Here is a 26,921-nt window from a genome sequence, read left to right as displayed (position 1 = left end):
GCCTTTTGAAAGCTGCCTGATTTGCCTTGGTGTTGAGAGTTTTGCAATGTAAAAAATATTTCAAGATTTCGCTACCTAAGAGATGGGATGCCATTCTAACACCCATTTGAACTGCCAGTCATTGTCAATTACTAAATAAATATATTCCTCAATGTCTTCTAGTAAGTAAATTCATTAAAGGTCATTAACTATTTATATTACTATTTCAAACTACAATTAATTGATCATTCATAAGAAATGTATATTCACGCATATTTTAACTTTGTTTTTCCACCTGTAAAAAGAACATAGTACTTCTGGTTCATTTTGGGATTGTTCCACAGACTCAAATTGATAGGTTCTGTATGGAGTCCAAATTATTTCTGAGACATTCTGTACCATACATCTCTACAGTAGGATACTCTGCATTAGGATTCTCCAAATAACTTTGTTTTGTGATATATTTACTACTGTATGACTTGCCCAGTCATAAGCAATGGTCAAACCAATGATGTATTAAAACCAAACCTGGAGCTGAAGTTTAGTGAGAACCAAATTTAGTAAGTTTCTGAAAGTAACTTTTATAGAATTTTTATTTTGTATTTTCAAGTGAAGAAAAAATCAGGAGTAGCTATCTTATGCAGGGACTATGGAAACTTTTTAAACTTTAATCTTAATATCTAAATGCTTCTAATGCTGAAACTAGTCTACTTTTGTATTAACAAGTCTTTTCCAACAGGCTTTTAATTTTAGTTTATGCACTTGTTAAATGTGCCTAAGCATTCATAATGTTTTTGAGTTTTGTACTTACATAGATTAACAAAAAAAAAAAAATGTATAAGGCAGTTCATGCTCTAGAAATAAAAACAGAGCCACAATTATACTTCTTGGAAAAGCCTCAGTTATTAAGTTCATGCTTGCTTAAATTCCAGGGCTTTTAATGTCACATGAGTGTGTGTGTGTGTGTGTGTGTGTGTGTGTGTGAGAGAGAGAGAGAGAGAGAGAGAGAATAGATGACTACTCAATGGTTTGATTCGAGTATCTAGAATCAGCCTTTTCTAATTGCTCCATAGAATGTGAATTAAAACCACATTTAAAAAAATGACATGAATTCTTACAATAGTGTCACTCCTTTCAAATATAATTCCCTTTTGCAGATGATCGGTGTAATTCACTGGAAGAAAAGAACATAAAATATCCTCTTTTTTTAAGTGAAAATGTTACTCTCTTGTGCCTCAATTTATACATTATTTTATACAGTGGCAATATGTACAGTGGCTGTCACATAGGATTTAATCCAGCTGAATCTCTGAGATTTAAGAACTACCAAGGAAACTTTTTCATTATGTAAGAGTACTACGCAAATAAAAATCATTAAAGTCCTAACTATTCACATTCTGTAGAAACAGCATGAGGTTTGCTGGAATTTAATGGTTAAATTTGTGCCTTTCTAAGAGGGCCTAGGTTAAGAACCAAAAAAAAAAAAAAAAAAAAATAGGTAACTGGTCTCAAATGCATTTAAATTTTTGGGGGTCTTCCTTCACTTTCTTTTGTGAAGAAAAAAAAGTATTCTTTGCATGCACCAGCAGTATATTTTTAAGGACACTTAGAATTTTTTTATTTATATGCTGGTTCTTTTTATATTTTCAAATGACACTGAAAAATTATGACTCCATTTTTAAAAAAGTAACCAAATGGCATTGCTATTCTGCTCTAGTCAATCAATAGTGTATTATATGTCTTTGGCCAACAGCTTTATTTTATTAGGCCAAAAGAAATGGTGTAGGTGAGTAGCGCTAAGTCTGTGCAATCTCAATGTAATTTTCTTCTGCTTCTAGTTTTTTGAATGTTCCTTCAAAAGAGAAAAGGAGTGACCAACTTCCTATTCAAATACAAGCTTCAAAATGGTATGAGTCAATTTGAGGCATTTTATTCTGCTAAAGTTCAAATGGTAACAGGTTTGGAGGAAAGACTAAATGCATAGAGAAAGGAACATACCTGCCCCAAACCATAATTGTCTTTTGCCTTACTGGAGACACACCTGAGACAGCAGTAAAGGGATATTACAGAGACAGCTGGAAGAGCAGTCGGGGTAGGAAATGCCAATATTTGTCTCAACTTCAGAGATCTCCTTTAAGCTACTCATAAAACTGAAAATATTACAACTGAACTTTCCATCATTCCCTTCAAAGCATTCTTTCCTTTATAAAGCAATAATGATAATTACACCAAAATCTGTGTGTAACTAGTAATACTGCAACCATGGAAAACAATTTGGTGTCAAGAACTAACAAACTCTTAGACACTTGCACCTTTATAAAATTTTTCTATTTCCTATTATACAGGGGGTGATAATGTTTGTGATTTTATCATCTTTTTTTGTATTATAGTAGGGGTAGCAACCACCAATTTCTGACTGACCTTACACAATCTTACTGCGTATCTTTGGGAATTCTTACAAACTTCAGTTTTCACTTACATAACACAGAGACCTAACAAACCATAGCAGGGCCTTTGAAACACATGGACCCACTCAGAAAAGTCAAATACCATGCATGCTTGAAGAAGCAGTTTTTAAATAGACCAAAGAGATACTCAATTTTGTTTGTTTGAAGTTGCTGAAAATTACTTGTTACATTTCCTTATAGGAAAAAAATGCAAAAACTGCATTTTCAGATATACTAGAGAAAAACTTTTTTTAAAAAAATCATGAAACATCTGGTACTTGATCATTTAGCCAAGTCAGGCACAATGACTCTTGTGGGGTGGGGTACCAGGCACACGTCGTTCATTCTTGTGGCACTATGATACTAATAGAAAAAATGCACAAATACTTGATCTCCCATGATCTACATATACTTTATCTACCATGACTGTGATGTGACAACAATCTTGACAAGCAGGTGAGAAATCTCACCTAAAATAGAGACTGATGTGGTACTCTCCAGTGTACTGTAGTTGCAGAGTTAAGTATCCAATGCATTTAAATAAGATAATAAAAATAATTAATTTTAGATTATACTATTTAAAATGGTACCTTAGAAGAAGCCATTTTCCTGGTCTTCACAGAAGAGGTACAAACTAACATGCTCCAGAGTACAGTGGCAAGACACTTCCATGCAGAATTCTCTCAACAGAAGGCTGGCTGTTTGTTTCTGCGTTAATGTTGTAAATAATACAACTTAAAAGTGTTTTTTTTTTCCAGATCTATGATGGTAGGAAAAAAAATTTCCAATTTGATAACAGAGTAGTGAACTCCTTTCAAAAGCATTTTAAGGGATAATCTTTGATAAATGTAACCATCATTAATATTACCAGTTTCTCCTTGCTTTTTTTGTGTTGAATTCAAGACCCATCAGAGAACAAGTAATTCTTCATGTTCCATGAATATTTCTAAAATCAGAAAAAGCTGATAGTGATATGTTATCATGACTCCACATGGTATCCTAAGAATCCTACTAAAAAGTAATGACCCCTCCACCCCCACCTTAACCCCCAATATTGTGAGAATCTGCTTTGAAGTGACTTAAAATTTAGAAGAATGGAGAAGCAAATCAGTGAAGTGGTAAGTCAGATTCACTCTCAAAGGAGGGGCATATAGTGCGTATGTATTATTTGAAATTTGTATTAGATATAAATCATTCTACGTTGAAGAATATGATCAATTTTAGAGCTGTGATTTATAATTAAAAAATCCTGTAGATGCCCATTTATGACAATTTTAGAAAAATTTCAAGACTGATTCTTACTTTGATCAGTACTACTTTTAAAAATAAATTTGTCAGTGGCATTATAAAAACAAATACGAACTGTTACAAAGAAACTTGGAGAAGTGAAAAATATTCAGAATTCTATCACATAAACACAACCACTATTACCAATGTGTTTTTTACATAAATAATTTTTAATTAGTTTCTATGCTTAAAAAAAAAGAAATAAAATTAGTCAAGAAAAATGATATTTAGGAAACCAGTTCAACCACCTTAAACAAATGGCTTTCTTACCTCTCCTTAAGTCCATTTCCCTCAATAACATAATTGGCTATGAACTTACAGCATTTTGGAAGGGAGTCTAAAAGAACTGAAATTCAAGGAAAATAAGAAATTAGAAATCTCGATTTGTCTAACTTGGAGGAAAGAACTAGGTGTTACTAATCCAAAATAGCCTGTTTCTGATAATAGTATTAAAACAGGCATTTTTATTATTCTTTACTTTTGATTGTGTTTGAGCTAAAAGAACCTTCTACGAAACAATTATCTGGACCCTTGGTTTACTGAACGTTACTGAAAAAATTTCAAAGACACAGTTTACTCCTGAGATCAGGAGATTTGTCTGTATGTCTGATTTTATACCTTCAACTAACTTCTCAATCAATAATTAAACAGCACCTAGAAATCTTTACCCTCTTGATTCCTTTAAACCATTTCCCCCTCATCCTCTTGTCCAGTTTTCATCTTTACAATTCTGCGTTTAAGTTTTTGTGGAAAGTTCTTTAAAATGCATATTTTAATTCTACTGAATTTTACTTACTGCCTGTAATTTTGTCTCTGTGTTGTAAAAGAGAAACAAAGCAAAGTAGAAATACACATCTTGAGGATGAACTCAGATACCCAAGATATATTCTCCTTAAAACAAATACCAAAAACTATTGTAAATCAAACCATTCTGGTCACTGGAAAAATTTATCAGTCATGACATAAACCACTGCTGACCCCATCCTTTAAGTTGAGAAGTCACTGACAACTAACTAAGTTCCTTTTATCTGTCACCACTTTAAGATTAATGATTTTTCCAACATGACTATCTCATCTGGGGACAGCAGAATGGAGAAGCAGTGGTAATTCTTGTTCATCTACATCAAGATAAATGATCGTATGATAGGTGTAAATTCAAAGCTGGATTCCAGATTTTCAGTTTAGTACAACTTACCTGCTAGAAGTGCTAAGTACATCTTTTTCTAAAACCTTGATTTTTGGTAAAACTAAATTACATGTTCCAAAGTAATTAGTCATTTTCTACTAATGCCTAAAATTCATCATGTATTTTAATATAATGTTTTAACACCCATCATGTATTAATGTTTACTTGATCAAATTTAGACATTTGAGGAAGAAAGGGGATTAGAAGAGATCTGGGTTCACCATTCTAAACAAATTGGGGACAATGATTAAAAAGAAAAACAAAAAAATTGGAAGAAATGTTTCAGTTCTCACTGGAGACAGTTACTTATAGATGCTATTTATAGATGAATGGGGACTTTTTTGGGTCTATGTTAAAGGCAATATTATATGCTACAATATTACATATTATATAGAATTAATGTATACTAAGATGTTGTTTGTATAACTGAGCATTACTCACTTTGCTGACTTAATATTGTTGGATATTAATTCAGCAAGTACTATAAAGATCCAGAAAATAGTTCAGTATGCTTCCTTTTTAAAAAAGAAAAAAAAAAAAAAATTCAACAGCAAAAAACCAATATTCTAAAAAAATTACTAAAAGGGTTGTATTTCAAGTTGTTTTTAAACACAGTGTAAGTATATTTATAACCAATACGACATAGCTACATGGAAAAAAAAAACCTACAGTAATGAATTCAAATACATAAAATACTGGAAATAGCTTATAAACAAAAGTACTCCCATACAGCAGATTCTTCTGTGATAAAAAGCTAATAATTTGGCTTTGTTTGGTAAACTTAACAAGCCTGCATCTCAAACAATTTAGTAGAATGTTTTTTCCCCCTCCAACAACTCACATAAATTCATATGTCTCAAGAAATGTATGAATGTATTTTGGATATTCTTTAAGAGTAGAATTAACTATAAGAGTACAAGCTCTTTTCAAATACCAAATGATCAAAGACATTATAAATCTCTTACAAGATCTTTTGTTTTCTCTGAAAGGTCTTCTTTGAGTAGTATTTGAAGTACCTTGAAAGATGTATGCTTGGAATCAAATAAAACAATAACAGAGCCCTTTAAAATTAATTTATAGTCTAATTCTACATCAGAGCAAATAGTCACAATATATCCTTACACCTAATTCATTTCAACCTACAAGGTGAATTTTTTAACATTTTGATTTACAAGTTAACCGTTCCATGTTTCCAGTTTTGACATCACCAGGCACAGCCTAGTTCCAATAATCCTTCGCTGACCTTTCTAACTCAATCCACATTTGTTATAAAACAATTATCATTCCCAGCTTTGCAAATTCCACGTCAGCAGAGGTGCAAGTGGCGTGGAAGCTACGTGATAAATGCCTGAGGGTAAGAGTGCCTCATGTCACTCAAAGATGACCCCTTCTTACTGATTAAGGAACAACAGTGACAGCCTCTCATCAAGTTCAATGCTTAACTGGAAAGGTATGCAAAAGAATATGGAACGCACCTTCCATCAATTTTTTTCATGTGAAGGCACTCATTTAATTTAACTCATAGACAGCATAAACAAAAATGGCAAGCACTTCCTAAAGTACACTGGCGTTAATGTATTTGAGTTTGCCTAGGAATAGACACTAGTTCCTAAGATTGCAAAAGTAAACCCCATATTCTATTCACTTTAAAATAAAACTGCTCAGATAATACTGATCAATAATACTGATCAAAGGATTAAACTAGCAGAGTCAACTATTCATGGGACTTTAAAACATTTTAAAACAGAACACCAATTATTACTGCAAATTTTAGAAACACAAAAAACTGAAATTCTTTTTCAACAGCCTATATTGAAGACAATAAAACTAACAATATTTAAGTTTGGTTTATTTCCCAGACTATAAGCCTTTCCTCCTTTTAGTATGGTCAGCCCCTGTCAAGCACACTTCTTGGCACATAGATGTTCAATACATGTTCAGCTCAAAATACTCATTTCACCTTTAACACAAACAATATAAATGTTTTTCCTCTTGGAATTAATACGATAGAAAATGTATATCCTTGAATCACTTTATTCTGCACAGTGAAATTAAGAACCAACAAGCTAAAGAATTCTAACTTCATAGGTACCCTCTCTAAGGAAGTGCCCATAAACATTCTAAAATCTTTCTATGTTCCAAATATTTGTTGGGGGGAAAGGTGAATCTTAACAGTACCGAAATCTCCTTCTAGGCTTTATTTACATTCTAATAAGGGTCCTTTTTTTTTTTTAAAAACAATTCCATGGAACTATGATATCAAATCTGACAGAGTACAATGAAGAATAGCATTACTCAACCTTGTCTTCAGCTGTGACTTATAGAAGTCTACAACTAAAATGCCAGGTCTCAGATAGACCATGGATTTTACTGTATTTATTTAGAATTTCTACCTCCTTTACTTCTAAGATAGATTTGAGCAATTACTATATTTTCTAAAATAAACATAAGTAATATTAGAAATGAAGTTTTTTGTTACAAGTTTAAATCCATATACATTTACTGGTATTATTAACCAGGCCACAGACCATGTTTGCCAAATCAGACTTGAAAAAGAACAAAACTGTGCAATGATAACTTCCTACAGAGACCTCAATGGCATTTATGTGTTTCAAAATTTATGTCATCATGACTTATAGAAGTTGATAGAACAGCCAGTTACAAAATATTAATACTAATTGCAACTAAAAAGCAGTGTTTCTTATAAAAACCTAACTCATGATATGATTACTTCATTAAATTGAAATTACTACCAACTTCAGTGATTAGTAACAATTTCAGCAAAAGGCAAGATAAATACTCATAATTCACTACAACCAAAATGAGGGAAGAAGTAGAAAGAAAGTAACATTAATTAAGTACCACATAAGGTGATAGGCTAACTAAATTCTATCATGACAAGGATATCTGGTGTCATTTCCATTTGACTGGTAAGAAAATCAAAGCTCAGCAAGGAACTTAGTTAATAACAAACTACGCAAGGATGTGAAACTGTGTCTATCTTAAAGTCAATGCCTATGTTTTTTTTAAGTTGGTATTAGTTTACCAAGCAATGACTATCTCAGATGCCTTTACAAGTCATATAAAGTGGCTACTCCTTGGAATATAAATGTTCTTATTCACGATCTGGGGAAGCATTTTACTCCCTATGGAATATTTTAATGTCCCTTAGTCTCTACTACATGTTTTCTTTGATACTTTGGCAGATTAAGTAAATATTAAAAAGGGATTTGAATGATATCAAATTTGAAGGATAAACAGCAACAACCAATATTTCTTACAGTATGTGTAAAAAAGTACTGATCTTAAAATATAGCAGAAAACTTTGATTTTTTTTATGCAGAGCTGATAAATTAATGTAGCACTTTTCAATTCACATTATGAACCAAGTAATAAAACACTGAGCATTTGTATCTTGTTAAAAGATCTGTTTCTAAGATAAAACTAAAGTATGCTTCTTTAGCAGATTAGTTGCTGTTAAGATCATCATTTTAGTTACATAAAAGCTAAATGGAAGTTTTAATGTTTCTCTTCCAGCTGCATCACAATGTAACTTATTCCCACTGGTGAAACAACTCCAATTTCAAAAGTGGTCATTATCCACACCCTTTCTTTTAGTTTTACTATAAATTGCTATTAAGAACAAACTGCAAATTGAAATGTTACTACTCTGTAAATTCATACTGCAATAAGGATTTTAGATAATCTCAAATCTATTACTTAGTTGCCACTTATATTCTTAGTATTTAATAAAACTTTCATGCAGCAGAATGTTTTCACTTACAGAATATTGGCTACATGGAGTAGGTAAAATACTGTGTATATGAAAAGCTAAAATAAACAGATCAAGGGATTAAATTGTCAGATATTTGCACATTCACTGCATTTAAAAACCAATAATATTAATTATTATAAACTTTAGAAATGTTTATTTTAGAAACATACAAAACTAAAATGAGCATGTTAGTCTAACAACCCATAGAGAAGAAACAGAACCACACATTTGTTGGTATACATTTGCATGAATATCCTTGCCATGATTCAAGACCTGTAACACCTAAAATAGAGGACATTACATTCTGATTTGAAAAAATATTTAAATTAAAATTTTTTACATGTACAATATAAATAATATTAATTTCAGAACAGAAACTTAAAGATTAGTGAAAGCAGTCTATGTCAAACAAAACCATTTTTACTTTTGAATCAAATTCTACACACTGGAAAAAAGTCAGAAGCCCCATTCTATAGTTCTGTAGAAGTTCCTTCAGTGCTTTTAAAATGTAAGTAAGGCTTCAAAGTCTGTCCATAAATAAAACAAATTCATATTTGTTAATAAGCTATAAACTCCATAATAAATAACAAGGCAAGTTAAACAGGTTTAGAAAGTTGACTCATAGTTTTGGGCACCCTTCTGAAAATTCTGTGACTGACCGACACATCATTTCCAAAGTCACCAATAAGGCCTCTGTGTGTACTCCAGGACACACTTTCAAATTCTCAGGCAGTTCCTTAAGAATATTTGGGAGCTTCTGTAATGTCTTTATATTTCTAGCATAAAGATCCAATAACCAGTCTGTATGAGTACTGGTGGTTTCTTTGTAACTCTTAGAAGGCATAAGCAGTTCATTTAGATGAGTTAATCCTTTAAAAGCTAAGAGGAACTCAGAAGACAAATCAAAAATTGAACAAAAATTTAGCAACATCCTACAAAGTAAAAATGAACCAAATTCAAGTTGCTGGTGGTGAAAATGTTTCTCAGTTTGTGCATGAAAGTTCTCCATTGTATCTTCTATTTCTGTAATAGCAAATAGTTCTTCCTTGATTTGAGGTGATGCCACATAATCCAAGGGTAATTCACCCATAGAGTTCCTCTGCTGTAAAAGCACTGGTCCTGTGAAAAAGATGATGAAAAATGTTAAGAGTAAAACATTTTTATTTTGGCTTTTAAAAGCAGTTTTCTCTCTCTTTTCCCTAAAGCATCCAGAGCTCTTTTTATATCATATTTTGCTAATCCATGTTGATACACTTTACTGTCTATATACAGTGCCTAATCAAGGTGCATTAAAAAAAACACAAAATTCTAGTCACTTGCCTAAAAGTGCAGGCCTTAGTCTAAAAAATAATGTATATGTGTAAAAATTTTTAAAAGCTTTTATAAAACTTTGTTAATTGTCATCTTAAAATAAGAGTGTCAGTGTTCCCAGAAGAAATTAACAAGAGGAAGAAGTAGTGCCCCTTTCCATTGCTCTTAGGTGATTCTGGCAATAAAAAGACTGCAAAACCCTGAATAGATACAGATTTCATTTTACCCTGGCTTATGTACAATTTTTAGCACAGGTAACTGATTCAGAAAAATTTTTTAAAGTTTTAAATGTTAATTGTTCTGGATCAAACTCAGATCTCACCCATCTATCCTAGCTAAATCCATCTAACCACCTACTTAGGAAGTATTAACGACACGATTTTATCCCCTGGGTAGTAAAGGATGGCGTGGGAGAGGTTAAACAACAATGACTCAGAATTTGGTCACATAGCAAAGGACAGGAGTACTTCATACCTCTGTCTGCCAAATCTTACAATTTTTATTCACTTTGCTATAAAAATGTTATAAGGGATAAAAAGGTTTTAATACTAGCAGACATAATGAAAAGCTCTTATCATAGAATACAGATCATATTGTCAGAGAGACAGAACAGATTATAGCTGATAAAACTCTTAATGATGAATCTGATCAGGCATATGTAGTGGACAAGCTATAAAATGTATTTAATATAAAAGATCAACCACTGATGATATGTGATTAATGTATAATTTATGAAAAAAGAGAAGTTTAAATAAAAATTGGATTCCTTTTCATTGTGTTGACATCTCAAAAAAAAAAAAAAAAAAAAATGCTCCAAGTTACTCCAGTTAAAACAAACAAATAAATAAAATGGGCGTAGAATAACAAACGTAAACAAAGGTTTTAGAGACATAAATAAATTCTTAAAATTATTGCTCTCGGAACTGACTGACTCATAATGAATAGAAAATACAGATACTAAAATGATGTCAAACTATTTGACAGGTCTAAACCTAGAATATGACTAAGGCACAGATAAGTCTGCACAATTGTCAAAAGACCTTGATAAATGAAAATACAAGTAGATCTCCACCCTTAGGACAAAGAACTCATCCATTTACTATCTTCACTAAGGGCCCTAGAAAAACTCACATTAGTTGGTATAATGCCATTCTCTATTGAAAAGTTGGATTTAGAAGAATAAAGGCCCTTACATGACTTAGACCATTTGAAACAAGGCCAAATATTCGTTTGGCTCGTCAGATATATGGTTGAGTAGAAAAATAAAACACTTAGGAGGCAGAACATTATAAATTTAGTAAACATATAACACTAAAAAAGGTAGGAGAACTGAAAAACATATTGATTATGAAATGGTGTAAGTAAAATAGACATACTAGAGCCTTTAGGGGGCAGGAGAAGACTATACATAACCAAATATCTTAAGCTACCATGCTATACGGCCTTTCTCTGTGTCTGTGTGTGTGTGTGTGTGTGTGTGTGTGTGTGTGTGTATAAAATGAAAAAACACCTAAATAAAATATGCTTTTTGTTTTCATGCAGAATCAAATAGACTTAATTATGGGGGGAAATAAGTTAAATTCCAAATTGAAATTAGTATAAACAAAAGCAACAGGAATTTTACACAAATCTTTGTTTGTTTATTACAAGCTAGTCATCAGTTTTCTTTTGCTTTTCTTGAATAAAAATCAGTTTTGAACACTTTGATGTAAAATTTATATTATTCAGTTCAGTTAAAAGAATGTAACTAAAAATTAAGTGGCTTACTGAAAGCAGAGATCAAATATCAGTAGAGAAAGCAATAGATAAATATTAAGCTTAAATTACCACCTTCACAAAACCCCTGCATAACAGTTATCACCATTTGAAAACTACTTTAACTTAATTGCCTACAAATGTGAATGAAGAAAAGGTATTCTAGAATATCATTTTTATAGTCTATAAAGAAATAACTCATAAAAAATAAGGTTAATAGAGTTAGCAGTTGTAATACAAGAAATGAAACAAGAATGAAACATCCAAGTAATCACAATTGAACATTTATATCCATTTATTAATAAGCTTTTAGAAGTAACAAAGGCATTACACATTTTAAATAAAATTATTAATATTTAAAACCAACACCCCAATTCAAATATACAGTCATATACTGAATTAAATAGCCTTAACAATACAATAAATAAATAAATACAAAATATGAAACTGCTTTTATCCCTGCTAATAAAAAGTGATTACATTCTAGGAGACTATCTTTACTTTTTTATTAATTTCAAATAAAGGCATCTTTCCTTGCAGATCTTAAATAAAAAGAAAATCTTTCACTTAGGGATTCATCAAAAACTGGATAATTTATCAAAACCAGTTTAGCATAAATACACTCACCCCCATGCTGGAGTAGCAGCTTGCCAATTTCTACATGTCCGTTTAACAGTGCATCATGCAAAGGAGTCACCCCGTCCACTTGAGTGAGCAGATCTACCTCTGGACAACGCTGCAAAATTTCCTGGACACACACTGTGTTGCCATAGTTACAGGCTTCATGCAAAGGCGTCCAGCCAGCATTGTCTAAATTAGAAATCATGGCAAGTTTTAAAACAGCAAAAGTAGGACTTTTGGTAGAAAAGTACTGATGTTCTACTTCTCTCATCAATGTGACTTTCCAGCTACCTCATATATAAAAAAAGAATGTTTTGCTAAAAATACTTGGGCTGTAATCATATTTCTACTTTTAAGAAAAATTAATTAAACTACATGAAAAAAATTTTAAAATATGAATGTTGGGATATGACCAAGATACAGATACCAAAAAAGTTTTCGGCCCTACTAGTTATATGTGCTAATGGTAGTATTTTAAAAATATCTTTAGGTAAGTTTACTTAAATGATTTTTCTTAAGGTTGGACATATAACTATTCAATATCACAAATATTAAGACACTGGGCTAGAACACAAAAATTTAGAACATACCTTTAACATTGATGTCTATTCCTGGCAAAGAGAGAAGAAGAATCAATTTCTCCACTTGGTTAGCTATGCAAGCTCTATGCAGGGCTGTTTCTCCTGCCATAAAAAATTAATGGATTAGTCCAGAGAAGACAAGATATCAAATAAAGAAGATAATCAAAGGGCACGAACTAGGAGATCTGGCTCCATGCCAGAAGAATATTTACTGAGTTTTCCTTTTGACTGGTTTAAACATTCCTTTCATTAAAAAAAAAAAAAAAAAAAAAAAAAAGATGGGGGAGGGAATCCCATCAATCCACAGAGCTTCTGTTCTACCAGCAATTCAGCAATGCAATTCTACTGCAAAAGGTTTAACACAGACATTGTCTCCTTCTAGTTCAAGGTTTAATGCATCAATCCCACTATAAAACCCCCAAATGATCACAGAACACCAAAAATACTGGATTTTGCAACAATAAAAGTATAGAGTGCAGTTGCCCTCTCTTAGATTTATTCATGAACCTACGTTAAATGTATAGCTCTTTTTTACACAGCATTTATAGCTTAATTCAAATGAATGTTTCTGGCTAAGCACGAGTGCCTCTACATACTCAAGTATAATTCAGAACTTCAAATCCATTAACAGATGGTTTGCTGCTTCTCAATAGGCTGTCTGGCTTGGCTACAGCAGCACAGAGAGGAGAAATGAAGGAATCTTAATATAAACACACACACACACACACACACACACACACACACACACACACACAGAGGGAAAAACCCCTAGTACCATTTAAAGCTGAACAAGGGTGACAAATAGAATGGCAAGGTTTTAATTTCTGTGGTTTTTTTTTTTTCTGGGAGAAATGCAATTAGTGTATGCTAGCTAAAATTGAGCCTATATCCACATCTCTGTTATAACCAAGATTTATGTAAATGTTAACTTGATGTAAGGGAAATTTTAAAAACTTATAATAAGCAATTGCTTAGGAAACAAATGAAACATTGAATTAATACTTTCTTGCTATAAAATACCAAATAGCACATTTTTATAGTGTTCAGTTTTAAAGATTATCTCTGCAATGTCTACCAAAACATTTATGAGCACAGAAAATCTTTTGAATATTTTCTCTACTACTTCTCAATTATCTTCCTCCCTCCTAGTTCCTTCTTCTGTTCAGCCTAAAGTCATTCATATTCATTTTACTTTCTGAAACAATAAAACAAAGAAAAAGGACATTGGTTTGTGAAGTTAATATCTGGGTTCCCATCTAACACATTTTTCACAGTTTGAGCCAATTGGGCAGTTATTTTGAATTTGTGATACGCACTTATGAAGTTATGTTAAAAGATCATAAAAGCTTCTTTGTCACTACTTCCATGGGTATCATAACAGTAAAAATATTTGTATTAAAAACAACATAGCTCATAAATAAGAGCTTCAGCAATTTATTTTGGCCAGGTGTACAATCTTGGAAGGTAACTTTTATATTTGTGCAAAAAGAGGTGCCTAAGTGAAAAAGGTGCTGGAGTGATTATTACAAGGCTATTCTTGTTTTCCCATACTTTAGGTACTTAGGTTCCAGTATAGTTAGAACCAAAAGCCAAACACATTTCACAGTCTGGGCTCAATGCCTAGAAGAAAAAAGTCCATATGCTTAACACAGCTATGTAGCATAGCTTACTCCTCATTCTTTGTTCACAAAATGTCTAGGATTGAAAGAGATAAAGACTGAATTAGACTTTCAAATGGGAAGACACTGATCTTAAACAGCATAGGTTGAAGTGAATTAGAAAAGTAAGGCAGGCAAATCTGAATGAGCTCACAATGTACAAAATGCTGTGTTTAATATCTGGAAAGGTGGGAAAGAAAAGAAGGGAAGGAATATTTTACTATACTGTATATTAAATGATCACTTTCTTTGTACTGATGACAACTGAAGAAAATAATATGCTATCCAGGAAGGTATTTCCTGGATGTAGGCCAATATTTAAGTTCAAGTATTCATTAGAGCAACTGTGTTAGACTTGCAAGTATTGACTACAATCATGAAAAGTTCTTAACATAAATTAATCTAGATAATTGGAATACCTTTCAGATTAGTCTTGTGAAAATTCAGCTTTGTAACTAAAGAGGGGTAATTCTCCTTGGAACATGACAATTCTCCTTCTGACTTCTTTTTCAATCTTTTTAATGATGAGGAACATTTAGCAAGGTTCAGCTCTCTGAAAGGAAAGTAAGAAATAATGAAAGCTTGTTTTTCAGTAAGGCATGCCAGCATACCTCGTATTTTTTTTTTTTTTAATCTAGATTCTTTTAATTTAACCCCTCTTATTCATTCAAATGTGTACTGCTTTCTTATAGTACAAATAAGCTTATAACTTTTTAAAGAAATGTTAACATTATTTTTCATTTTATTAGCCTTATACCCCCAAATGCCCAGTGAGTTTATAAATATGGAATGTTGGGTAAAAAAAGAGACCAAGTAACCGTATTTTCCAGAGAGAATAAAGCAAATAGCTAAGATAAGAATCCTGGCCTTTGCTTCCCATTCTTATTTTTATATTGTGATACTATTCTCTTTTTCCTGTCTCATTTCAAGTTTACTGAGTTTTATATAGTATATTTTTAGAGGAGGTTTACATTTTAGGAAAGTTGTTATCACAATTCAGAATATCTCACATGATCATGGATTCTGAAATCCCATTTCTATTCTATAAAAGGAATTCAAATCTTAGGGCAAAAACTGTGTAAAACAATAATTTGATGAACAGTTTTATTTCTTTTAGAAAACACTTTATAGAAAGAAAGGGTGTATCTTGAATTACAGAAAGAGAAAATGGTGCTCATGTGTACTTATAGGTCAAAAACTGAGTTTTCTGCTAGTTAGTATAATCCGGACAGAACCACAGAAACAATAAAGTTCAAGAAATGTGTCCAAAAAAGAGCTGTACTAAAAAACAAAGCATTGTTGGTATATAAGCACTACTCACGGTAACTCTGGCAGTCCTTCAACTTGCTTCTGTTTAGCACCATTCAGCATTAGTAAGGTCCGCTGAGATTCAAGGCAAGGCCGCTGTCCTGTTTTCTTCGGTATGTGCATCTTTCCAACCCCATGTACACCAGTTTTCCCCAAAGCTGGCAAATAGGAATAAACCTGTTGCAAAATAATATTATATTGACTTCTCTACTACACAGACCTTGAAATCTGTGAAAAGAAAATCACTTGATTCATTTTGCCATTAAATATATTTTCTCAATTTTATCACTATGGCTGCCACCCTATCTTGTTTGAACATGCTGTGTTGCTGGGTCCATGTCATTAAATCTTTACCACATGAACAAAAGGAAAAATACCTTCCTGAAAATAATTACATTTCTAATTCAAATTTGATACTCATTTAGGAAAAGTACTTTAGTCTTATGGCCCAAACTGTTACAATTCCTTTGAATTTTTTTTTAATAGAAAAACATCTGATTCATGGACAACTGGTATTTTGTCATTCCATTTTGATAATGCCTTTCTTCAACTGAAAAGAAGTCCAGAATAAACAAACAGATAAGAAGTACAAAAGTCCTTAAAGGCAAAGATTGTTACAAACTGGAATTTTCTCAACTTGACTCATAAATAAGTATATTTGTCATTTGTTGAAGAAACTGCTAGAGATATTGGATAATAATAATTAAAAGACAGTCAAGTAATGATCTTAGTAAGGAGAACTTTGGACCAAGTGCAGCTTTATGTATGGGCATATACTTTAAAGGGAATAATCTTTGGCAATGTTTACAAATTTTTCTTTTTAAATATCATTAAATACTATGTAGAACATTTTTGGATCTAGGTCCTTCCAAAATACCAATCTTATATATTATAGCAATTGTTCAGAAAACAAAGATTCTTGCATTATTTTTCTATTATCAACCATTAATTACTCTTAAATAAGTAATCTTTTCTGATCACTAATTACTCCATTTTTGATGTAGAAAACTACCAGCTTTTACACAGATTTGAAAGAATCATGAATATGTTCTGTCCAATTACTATAAATAAGAATGTTTTGAAATTGATTTTATGAACTCACTTCTTAGAAATTAAAAGAACTAGAATAGAGTGGTACTTACCATTTTCTGAAGAGAGAGTGGCTCAGAAGGAATACTGATAGAACTCTGTAAACACAACTTTTTAAAGACTGCCTCTGCAACAAACATTTGAAGCCAAGAGGAGGAAAATGAACAAATGAAAATCTCTAATTCCTGTGAAGAAAAGTCTGTAGAAAACAAGAGAAATATAGTTATTGCTACACCCTATAAATTTCTTTGTAAACACTATTTCCTCAGTGGATTTTGTTTATTCAACCGATTCCTGCACCGATAAAATTTAATCACTATAATTTTAAAAAACAAAAAATAGATAATATTGATATTACTTGTCTTTCAGGAGAAAACTGTTTATGAAACATTCTCATATTTGAAAAACAATAATTTATTTTCATTATTTTAATCAAAAGTCTTGAAATTACACACACACCTCACCCCACCCCCACATATAAAGGCATACCTCATTTTACTGTACTTCAAAGATACTATGTTTTTTACAAATTGAAGGTTTGTGGCAATCCTCAATTAAGCAAGTCTATTGGCACCATTTTTCCAATAGCATGTGCTCACTTCATGTCTCTGTGTCACAGTTGGGTAATTCTCATAATATTTCAAACTTTTTAATTATTACTATATGTGATTTATGATCTTTGATATTACTAGTAATTGTTTTGGGGTGCCACGAACTGCACCCATATAAGATGATGAACTTTATCTATAAATGTTGTGTGTGTTCTGACTGCTCCACTGACTTGCCATAATCCCATCTCTCACCTTCACCTCAGGCACGTTTATTCCTTGAGACACAACAATATTGAAATTAGTTCAATTAATAACCTTACAATAGCCTCTAAGTGTTCAACTGAAAAGAAGAGTCACATGTATCTCACATTTTAAATCAAAATTTAGAAATGAGTAAACTTAATGATGAAGGCATGTTGAAAGCCAAGACAGGCTGAAAGCTAGGCCTCTTGCACCAGTTACCCAAGTTGTGAATGCAAAGGAAAAGTTCTTGAAGAAAATTAGAAGTGCTACCCCAGTGAACACATGAATGGTAAGAAGGCAAAACAGCCTTATTGCCGATATGGGGAAAGTTTTAGTGGTCTGGATGAAAGATCTGACCAGCCAAAACATTCCTTTAAGCTAAAACCTAATCCTGAGAAAAGCTCTAAATCTCTTCCAACTCTATGAAGGCTGAGAAAAGTAAGGAAGCTGCAGAAGAAGAGTCTGAAGCTACCAGATGTTGGTTCATGAGGTTTAAGGAAAAAAGGTATATCTATAATATCAAAGTGTAAGGTGAAGCAGCAAGTGCTAATACAGAAGCTGTAGCAAGTTATCCAGAAGATGTCACTGAGATAATTGATGAAGGTGGCTACACTAACAACAGATTTTCGATATACAGCCCTGTATTGGAAGAGGATGCCATATAGGACTTTAATAGTTAGAACAGAGAAGTCAATGACTGCCTTTAAACTTCAAAGGACAGGCTAACTCTCTTGTTAGGAGCTAATGCGGCCAGTGACTTTAAGATGAAGCTAATGGTAATTTACCATTCCGAAAATACTCAGGCCCCAAACAGTAATGTTAAATCTACTCTGCCTGTGCTCTAGAAATGTAAGAACAAAGCCTAGATGACAGCACATCTGTTTACATGGTTTACCGAATAGCTGAAGCCCACTGTTGCGATCTGCTCAGAAAAAAGGACTACTTTCAAAAGATTACTGCTCAGGTCACCTAGGGAGGTGTGGAATTTAGTTAGTCCTCTAGCGCAGCTAGTAAATAGGAACTACCTGGAACCACGGTTTGGGGGATATCTGTGACCAGGCATACATTGTACACCAGTCTGGAATGGGTGAAAGGGCCAAGATCATAGCACAGAACTATAAGTAAGGCCACCAGAACTGTGGAGCTGGAACCTCTCTCCCATTGGCATGGCAGAATGGTTTGGAGTCACTTCTCTGTGGGAAAAAGAAGTAGACTCTACTAGGAGCAAGGGAAAGTAGCTCAACCAAGCTATAACTGTGGTTTTAAATAACAAATAGGGACTCCTGAATACAAGCTATGAGCACAGATAAACCAGAGTAAGCAGAAAAGGAACCCTCAGGTCTCTCCTGGAGGAGGCAGGGCTGATGGGGGGGGGGAATATATATATACATATATATATAAATGAAAGAATGAATAAATAAACAGAGGCTTTTGGAGTTGGCCAAACACAGAATACTAGAAAAGGGCTGTGCCCCAAGAAAAGGGGCACATAGAGCCAGTGTCTGGTTTCCTAATGCTGCCATCTTGCAAAACACCAGAAATGGATTGGCTTTTATAAAGGGGGTTCATTTGGTTACAAACTTACAGTCTTAAGGCCATAAAGTGTCCAAGGTAAGGCATTAACAATAGGGTACCTTCATTGGAGAAAGGCCACTGGCATCCAGAAAACCTCTGTTAGCTGGGAAGGCACGTGGCTGGCATCTGCTTGCTCCCAGGTTGCGTCTCAAAATGGCATTCTCCAAAATGTCAGCATCAGCTTTCAACGGCCATCTTCAAAACGTCTCTCTAAGCTGCTCTGAGTTCCTTCTGTCTGTCAGCTCTTTTATATGGCTCCAGTGATTTAATTCAGACAACCCTGAAGGGTAGGATAACCCCTCCATGGAAATTATCCAATTAAAGATCATGCCCACAGTTGACTGCATCACATCTCCATGGAAACACTCAATCAATAGGTTCCAAACTAATCAACACTAATATGTTTGCTCTCACAAGCCTGCATCAAAGAACATGGCATAATACATCCAAACTGGCACATTCCACCCCCTGGATTCCAAAATGACATGATCTTTCCATATACAAAATACATTCATCCCATCACAGTATCATAGAAACTTACATCATTTCAGTAATACTAAGTAAGTACAAGAACCCATCAAAAACAGTTACAAGCATGGTCTGTCCTAACGCAAAATTTCCCTCTGGCTGTGGACCTGTGAAACTCAGAACAAGTTATCTGCTGGCAATATACAAAGGAGGGACAGTCATAGAATAAACATTCCCATTGCCATAAGGAGAAACTGAAAGGAAAACAGGGTTTAAGGGACCAAAACAGTTCTTAAAACCTGCAGGGCAAACTTCATTAGATTTCAAAGTCTGAGAGTCATTTATAGAATGACGTTTTATCCTTGGGGCTTGAGAGGGCAAGAGTCTAACCCTTTCTAAGGGCCTTTGTGGCAGCCCTTTTCTCTCCAAATGCTGGGGTGAGTGCTCCAACATATCCACAGATTGGGGACACCACCTTTTTCGCAGCCCCACCCTCCTCAGACATCTCTCCGGGGCAAAGGCTCTCCCCTCTCTGAACAATGGTGTGGCAGCTAGGTTCCCCAATTCCTGGGGAATGCACTCCACCCTCTCTGAGCCCTGGGGTGACAGCACTCTTCTGAACATTGAGGTGGAAGGCCTGCGCTCTGCCTCTGGGGCAAACTCACCCTTTCCATGTGTGTGGGCCACTTCCCTCTCCCTGTCTAAGACCAGTCTTCAATTTCCATGGCTCTGTCTTTGAAGAAATTTTTCTTTCAATTTGTTCCTTCTTCATCTCCTCCAGTCCAGACCAGCAATGAGTCATATATCCATGGAACACTTAAGGAATAGGTTCCAACCTAATCAACGCTAATACATCTGCCCCCACAAGATTACATCAAAGAATGCGGTGTTTTGGGAGACATAATACATACAAACCGGCATAGCCAGGTACCAACTCTAGCTCTTGGATGGCAAACCTTGCGGACTGGGGACTGGCTCTAAAAACGGCATTTCTTTCTTTTTTATTTCCATTTTTTTTTTCTTTTAATAAACTATTCTAAGTAGCTCATTAGAGAAAGCCTCAGGCATTTTCAATTGTGAGTACTAACCCAGGCAAGGGTGGAGTTAAGTATGAGTGTCAAAATAAGGAGTCAAGTGAAGGAGATAATTCTTTAAACGGCGTATCTTCCCCAAGGGAAAGGGGGGGGGGGCAGCTTAACTGGCAACCCTCCTGCAGAGAATTCAGACCCCAGGGGCTGGAAAACAGAAACAGTATAAGCCCTTCCTCTGCCTCAACCACATCCCTGGCAGGGGAGGGGTCTGCTGAGAATTAAAGGCACCACACCTCTTTATGCCAGTGGGGAGCTGTGGACTGACAAATGCCACATGCTGGGGAGGACAGGAAAAGCAGAGTCTAGAGGCCTCACAGGAAAGTCTGACAACCTATTGAGTCTCATGCTCAGGGAAATTTGATACTGATTACACCCTCTTCCTGAGACTTGGGCCAGTCTGGTCTGGGAAAAACTGATTGGGTTGACCATATGTGGGCAGACCCTCCTTAAAGATTCCATATACAATACAGGCAGAGCAAGAACCAGAATAATAAGAGCTGAAAAATTCTGATCACTTGAACAGGAGGTATGCTAGAGGTCTAGAATAAGCTGAACTGGAAGCCAAAGAACAGATAGAGAATAAAGCCAACCAACAAGAAAACCTTAGGTAAAAGAGTTAAAACAACCTCTAGAATAAACTAATCAAGGAAGCCAGATGCTTAGATAACAATAAAAAATTACAAGTCCCACTAGGAAAAACAAAGAAATGGCCCCGTCAAAGCAACAAACTAATACTTCAAATGAGATACAGGAGTTGAAACAACTAATTAAAGATGTTCAATCAAACATGCTAAATCAATTAAAAACTCAAATCAACAAGCAGAGGGAAGATATGGCAAAAGAGATGAAGCATATAAAGAAAACTTTGGGTGAACATAAAGAGGAACTCGAAAGTTTGCAAAAAACAAATGGCAGAACTTATGTGAATGAAAGGCAAAATAGAAGAGATGAAAAACCCAGTGGAGACTTATAACAGCAGATTTGAAGAGGCAAGAGAAAGGATTAGTGCACTAGAGGACAGGACATCTGAAATCCTGCACACAAAAAAACAGATAGGGAAAAGAATGGAGAAATATGAGCAGGGTCTCAGGAAACTGAATGACAACATGAAGGGCATGACTATATGTGTCATGGGTATCCCAGAAGAGAAGAGAAAAGGGGCAAAAAGAATAATGGAGGAAAGAACCACTGAAAATTTCCCATCTCTTATGAAAGACATAAAATTACAGATCCAAGAAGCACAGTGCACCCCAAAAAGAAAGGATCTCAATAGACCTACTCCAAGACACTTACTAATTTGACAAATGTCAAAGACAATGAGAGAATTCTGAAAGAAAGAGAAAAGCGATCCATCAAATACAAGGGAAGCTCAATAAGACTATGTAAGGTTTCTCAGCAGAAAACATGGAAGTGAGAAGGCAGTGGTATGATATACTTAAGGTACTGAAAGGGAAAAACTGCCAACCAAGAATTCTATATCTGGCAAAACTGTCCTTCAAAAATGAGGGAAAGTTTAAAATATTTTCAGACAAACAGACATTGAGAGAGTTGGTGAACAAGAGACCTGCTGTACAAGAAATACTAACAGGAGCACTACAGGCAGATAGGAAAAGACAGGAGAGAGAGGTTTGGAGAAGTGTGTAGCAATGAAAACTATCAGTAAAGGTAAAACAAGAGAGTAAAATAAGATATGACATACAAAATCCAAAAGATAAAATGGTAGATGAAAGTGCTGCCCTTACAGTAATAACATTAAATGTTAATGGATTAAACTTCCCAATCAAGAGACATAGACTGGATGAATGGATTAAAAATCAAGACCCATCTATATGCTGTCTACAAGAGACTCACTTTAGGCCCAAGGACAAAAATAGGTTGAAAGTGAAAGGTTGGAAAAAGAAATTTCATGCCAACAACACCCAGAAAAGAACAAGGGTAGCTATACTAATATTGGACAAATTAGACTTCAAATGTAAAACAACTGAAAGAGATAAAGAAGGACACTATGTATTACTAAAAGGGACAATTCATCGAGAAGACATAATCACCAATATTTATGCACCAAGCCAGAGTGCCCCAAAATGCATGAGGCACGCAATGACAACACTCTACAATAATAGTTGGAGACTTCATTATACTGCTCTCATCAATGGGTAAAACACATAGTCAGAAGATCAGTAAGGAAGACATTTTCCATAGTACGATAAATGAACTAGACTTAACAGACATTTACAGAACATTACACCCACAACAGCAGGATACACATTTTTCTTAAGTGATCATGGATCATTCTCCAGGACAGACCACATGTTAGGTCACAAAGAATGTCTCAAAAAATTTAAAAAGATTGAAATTATACAAAACACTTTCTTGGATCATAATGGAATGAAGTTGGAAATCAATAACAGGCAGAAGGCTGGAAAATTCACAAATACATGGAGGCTAAACAACATATTCTTAAACAACCAGTGGGTCAAGGAAGAAATTACAAGAGAAATCAGTAAATATCTTGAGGCAAATGAGAATGAAAACACAACATATCAAACTTATGGAATGCAGGACTTTGGAATCAAGTCTTACGATTTAAGAAATATGTTTAGTAAGGCTGTGACTGCCATAGATAGTGATTCCTCTGATGGATCTGGGCAAAGTAAATTGAAAACCTTCTGGAAAAGATTCACCATTCTAGATGCCATGAAGAACATTCATGATTCATGGGAGAAGATCAAAACATCAACATTCAGTTTGGAAGAAGTTGATTCCAACTCTCATGGATGACTTTGAGAAGTACAATACTTCAACAGAGGAAGCCACTGCAGATGTGGTGGAAATAACAATAGAACTAGAATTAGAAGTGGAGCCTGAAGATCTGACTGAATTGCTGCAATCTCATGAAAAAACTTGGAACAGATGTGGAGTTTCTTCCTATGGATAAGCAAAGATGGTGGTTTCTAGAGATGGAATCTACTCCCACGAACAGTGTTGAAGTGACAATAAAGGATTTAGAATATTACATAAACTTAGTTGATAAAGCAGCAGTGAGGTTTCAGAGGACTGACTCCAATTTTGAAAGAAATTCCACAGTGGGTAAAATGTTATCTAACAGCATTGCATGCTACAGAGAAATCTTTTGTAAAAGTGAAGAGTCAATTTGATGTGGCAAACTTTATTGCCTTATTTTAAAAAATTGCTATGGCCACCCCAACCTTCAGCAACCACCACCCTGATCAGTCAGCAGTCATCAACACTGAGACAAGACCCGCTGCCAGCAAAAAGATAGCGACTTGTTGAAGGCTCAGATGATGGTTAGAATTTTTTAGCACTAAAATATTTTTTTAATTAAGGTACGTACATTGTGTTTTTGAGACATAATGGTATTGTACACTTAACAATCTATAATATAGTATAGTTTCATATGCACTTGAGAAACCAAAATAATTTGTGCTACTTGCTTTATTGAGATATTCACTTCACTGTAGTGGTCTGGAACTGAAACCACAATATGTCCTAGGTATGCTTGTATATGAATAGAATGATATATGAATAGATAGACAGGCATACAATTTATCTAACACCAAACTTTCCCATTAACGTTAAAGATGTCTTCCCAGTAGTATTCTTCTTTGGAAAACTGGTACTTTTAAATGAGCACAGATGTCTTTAATTTGCAATGATCAGTATCGAGCTGAGGGGAAGAAAGAAATTAGACCTCTGACCCTGATATTAGACATGACTCCTATCAAAGAAGAGAAGGGGGAACTGTACAAAGTGAAGATGTAAAAAGTAAAACCAGAGTGTGTATAAGGATTTCGTCAGAAGTTTGCACCCATTCTACTACCAATCAACCAACCAACCAACAACAAAAAAACACCGTAACAAACATGATTGCTCAATTCAGATAATCTCTTCCAAAACAGATATAACTACAATCACTAGAAGAATAAAGAATAAGGAAAAGTCAATAAAATTAGCAAAGTGAAAGTAATAGATAAACAGCAGAAAAAATTGGACAGAATGATAAATTTAATGGCAATATAAAGTTACAAAACTTGACTTCCCTAAATGGGGTGAAGTTCCTTTAGGCTGAGGAGACTGCAGACATCCAATGAATGTTTTGCTCAGGTGTCTTCATAAAAGGTTGGGAATCTGTTTCTGCAGTCATGACGCAGTGGTTTCCAATGTGGGGAGGGGGTGGGGGGTGTCTTTGCCCTCAGGGAACAAGTGTAGTTAGGGACATTTTTTGTTGTCATAACTAGAGAGGTGATGCTATTGGCAATGAATGAGCAAAGGCCAGGGATGCTACTAAACATCCCATGATGCACAGAAGAGTACCTCCACAATAAAGAATTATTTGGTCCAAATGTAAATAGTGCCCTGATTGAAAAACCCTGCCTTGACTATAGAAATCTGAGGCCTTTGCCTTAAGGCAGGTTGACATATGGGAATCTTTAAACCTTTCATCTGGCTCAAGCCAGATTTTAAGCAGATCCACCTAAACCCATGCAAACAAATGACTGCTGAATTCAGATAATCTCTTCCAAAACAACCTCAATAGAGATACAATTTGTAAGCTATTTACAACCCTTTCTATTGCTACTACTAAGAACTGAAAATGAATTGAAGGACGATAATCAAATGATCTTCTGAACATTTAATCTCTAGTTAAATATATAAGACCTATCTACAACAAAGATTTCTTAACATATCAACTTAAGCAGAAGCAAAAGCAAAACATAAATAACTTGTACAATATAGTTCAAAAGGGATGATCTCACATTGGGGATTCCAAACGGAGTTATTCATCTGAGGGGGTAAGGAAAGGCTTAAATCTATGTTTCAAATAGGAATATAATTTATGCCTCATCCTGACATTTAAATATTAGTGATCAAACATAGATCTTGGGAAGCAAAGTAATTAGTTTATCAACAGAATTACAACAGGAAGACTCAGGTTTAGTTTTGTTCAAGTTAGGCACCAGCTCAAACTTCCTGGGTTTTAAACTTGTCATATGAAAACTAGCAATAAGACTGGATACCAATGCCCTGCTTTAAACCAAAGACAAATTCAGACTATAAGTAAAGAAAGCATTGAAGCAGAACCTGTTAGTATGAGGTCTGTTTTTGTTTGTTTGTTTTTTTGTTTTTTTTCACTGATTTGGTTAAAATAAGATATGCTTCCTTACAGGAAATCATTACATACTACAAAGAACATTTACAACTATATTGATAGTCTCTAAGCCACTTTTAATCCTGTCCTATATCCTCAAATTCAAAGAGGTCTGAATGGAATGGAAACATGGAATTCTGTTAGTCAAATTTTTTAGTTCTCATTCTAGCAATAATGTCTGAATTCTGCTGTTTCTGAAAAGAAAAAAATCACTAAACTACTTAGTAGGAATGGTGGGAAAGAAATAAGAAAGGGTCCTGAAGGTAGATTGAATTTGAGCTAAGAAATGTCAAAAAGTCACTGAACAAAGAACAGCTAGCCCACAAAAGGAACAGTAATCACTCCCTCAGTTCAATGAAAAGGAAAGAAAAGAAAGAGAAAATGCTTTAGATAAAAATCTTACTTTAGCAGTATAAAAAGAGACTCTGTGCAGAGGGCCTCATCAAATAAATTCTAAACCCAGTTATAACTGGGATCACTATTCTGGACTCTTTCCTCAAAGTATTAAAGTGATTGACAGCATATCCAAAACTTTTTTCTTTTATATAAAGCCAAGATGCAGTGAAATGTATCTGTGAAAAAACAAAATACTTATTTCCATTCTAAATTTTGATAATTAAGATAAAGAAATCATCTTGTATTTGGGGGTAACAAAAAGCTCTCACTTGGTTTGAGATATATTCATCTGCGAATTTAGGATTAAAGAAATAAAGACAGAAAAAGGAAGACAAGACAATCTTCCCTAAAACAGTTATGAAGTTTTGGGCATGTATTTAAGGTCTTTTAAGGAGCCTCTCTCAACCTGGAAACCCAAGAGTTAGGTAGAATT

General features: G+C 34.2%; 1 protein-coding gene across 3 annotated transcripts in view; it reads right to left on the bottom strand.

Moving 5' to 3' along the window:
• Positions 1–7,084: 7,084 nt before the first annotated feature.
• The window catches only part of SLF1 (SMC5-SMC6 complex localization factor 1), a 103,424-nt gene continuing 83,587 nt past the window's right edge, over positions 7,085–26,921 (bottom strand). For all 3 annotated transcript variants that reach the window (XM_037801875.1, XM_037801873.1, XM_037801874.1), the window contains 6 exons: positions 17,051–17,196; positions 15,922–16,085; positions 15,020–15,153; positions 12,952–13,044; positions 12,368–12,550; positions 7,085–9,793 (listed from right to left, as the gene is read on the bottom strand). In XM_037801875.1, coding sequence (XP_037657803.1) covers positions 9,294–9,793; positions 12,368–12,550; positions 12,952–13,044; positions 15,020–15,153; positions 15,922–16,085; positions 17,051–17,196 — 1,220 coding nt within the window. In that variant the 3' untranslated portion in view covers positions 7,085–9,293. The remainder of the gene's footprint in view (positions 9,794–12,367; positions 12,551–12,951; positions 13,045–15,019; positions 15,154–15,921; positions 16,086–17,050; positions 17,197–26,921) is intronic.

The sequence above is a fragment of the Choloepus didactylus genome, chromosome 13 (assembly GCF_015220235.1).
Source record: "Choloepus didactylus isolate mChoDid1 chromosome 13, mChoDid1.pri, whole genome shotgun sequence".
Taxonomy (NCBI): domain Eukaryota; kingdom Metazoa; phylum Chordata; class Mammalia; order Pilosa; family Megalonychidae; genus Choloepus; species Choloepus didactylus.
The sequence above is the reverse complement of the archived record's forward strand: the minus strand, read 5'-3'. Positions and strand labels throughout refer to the sequence as shown.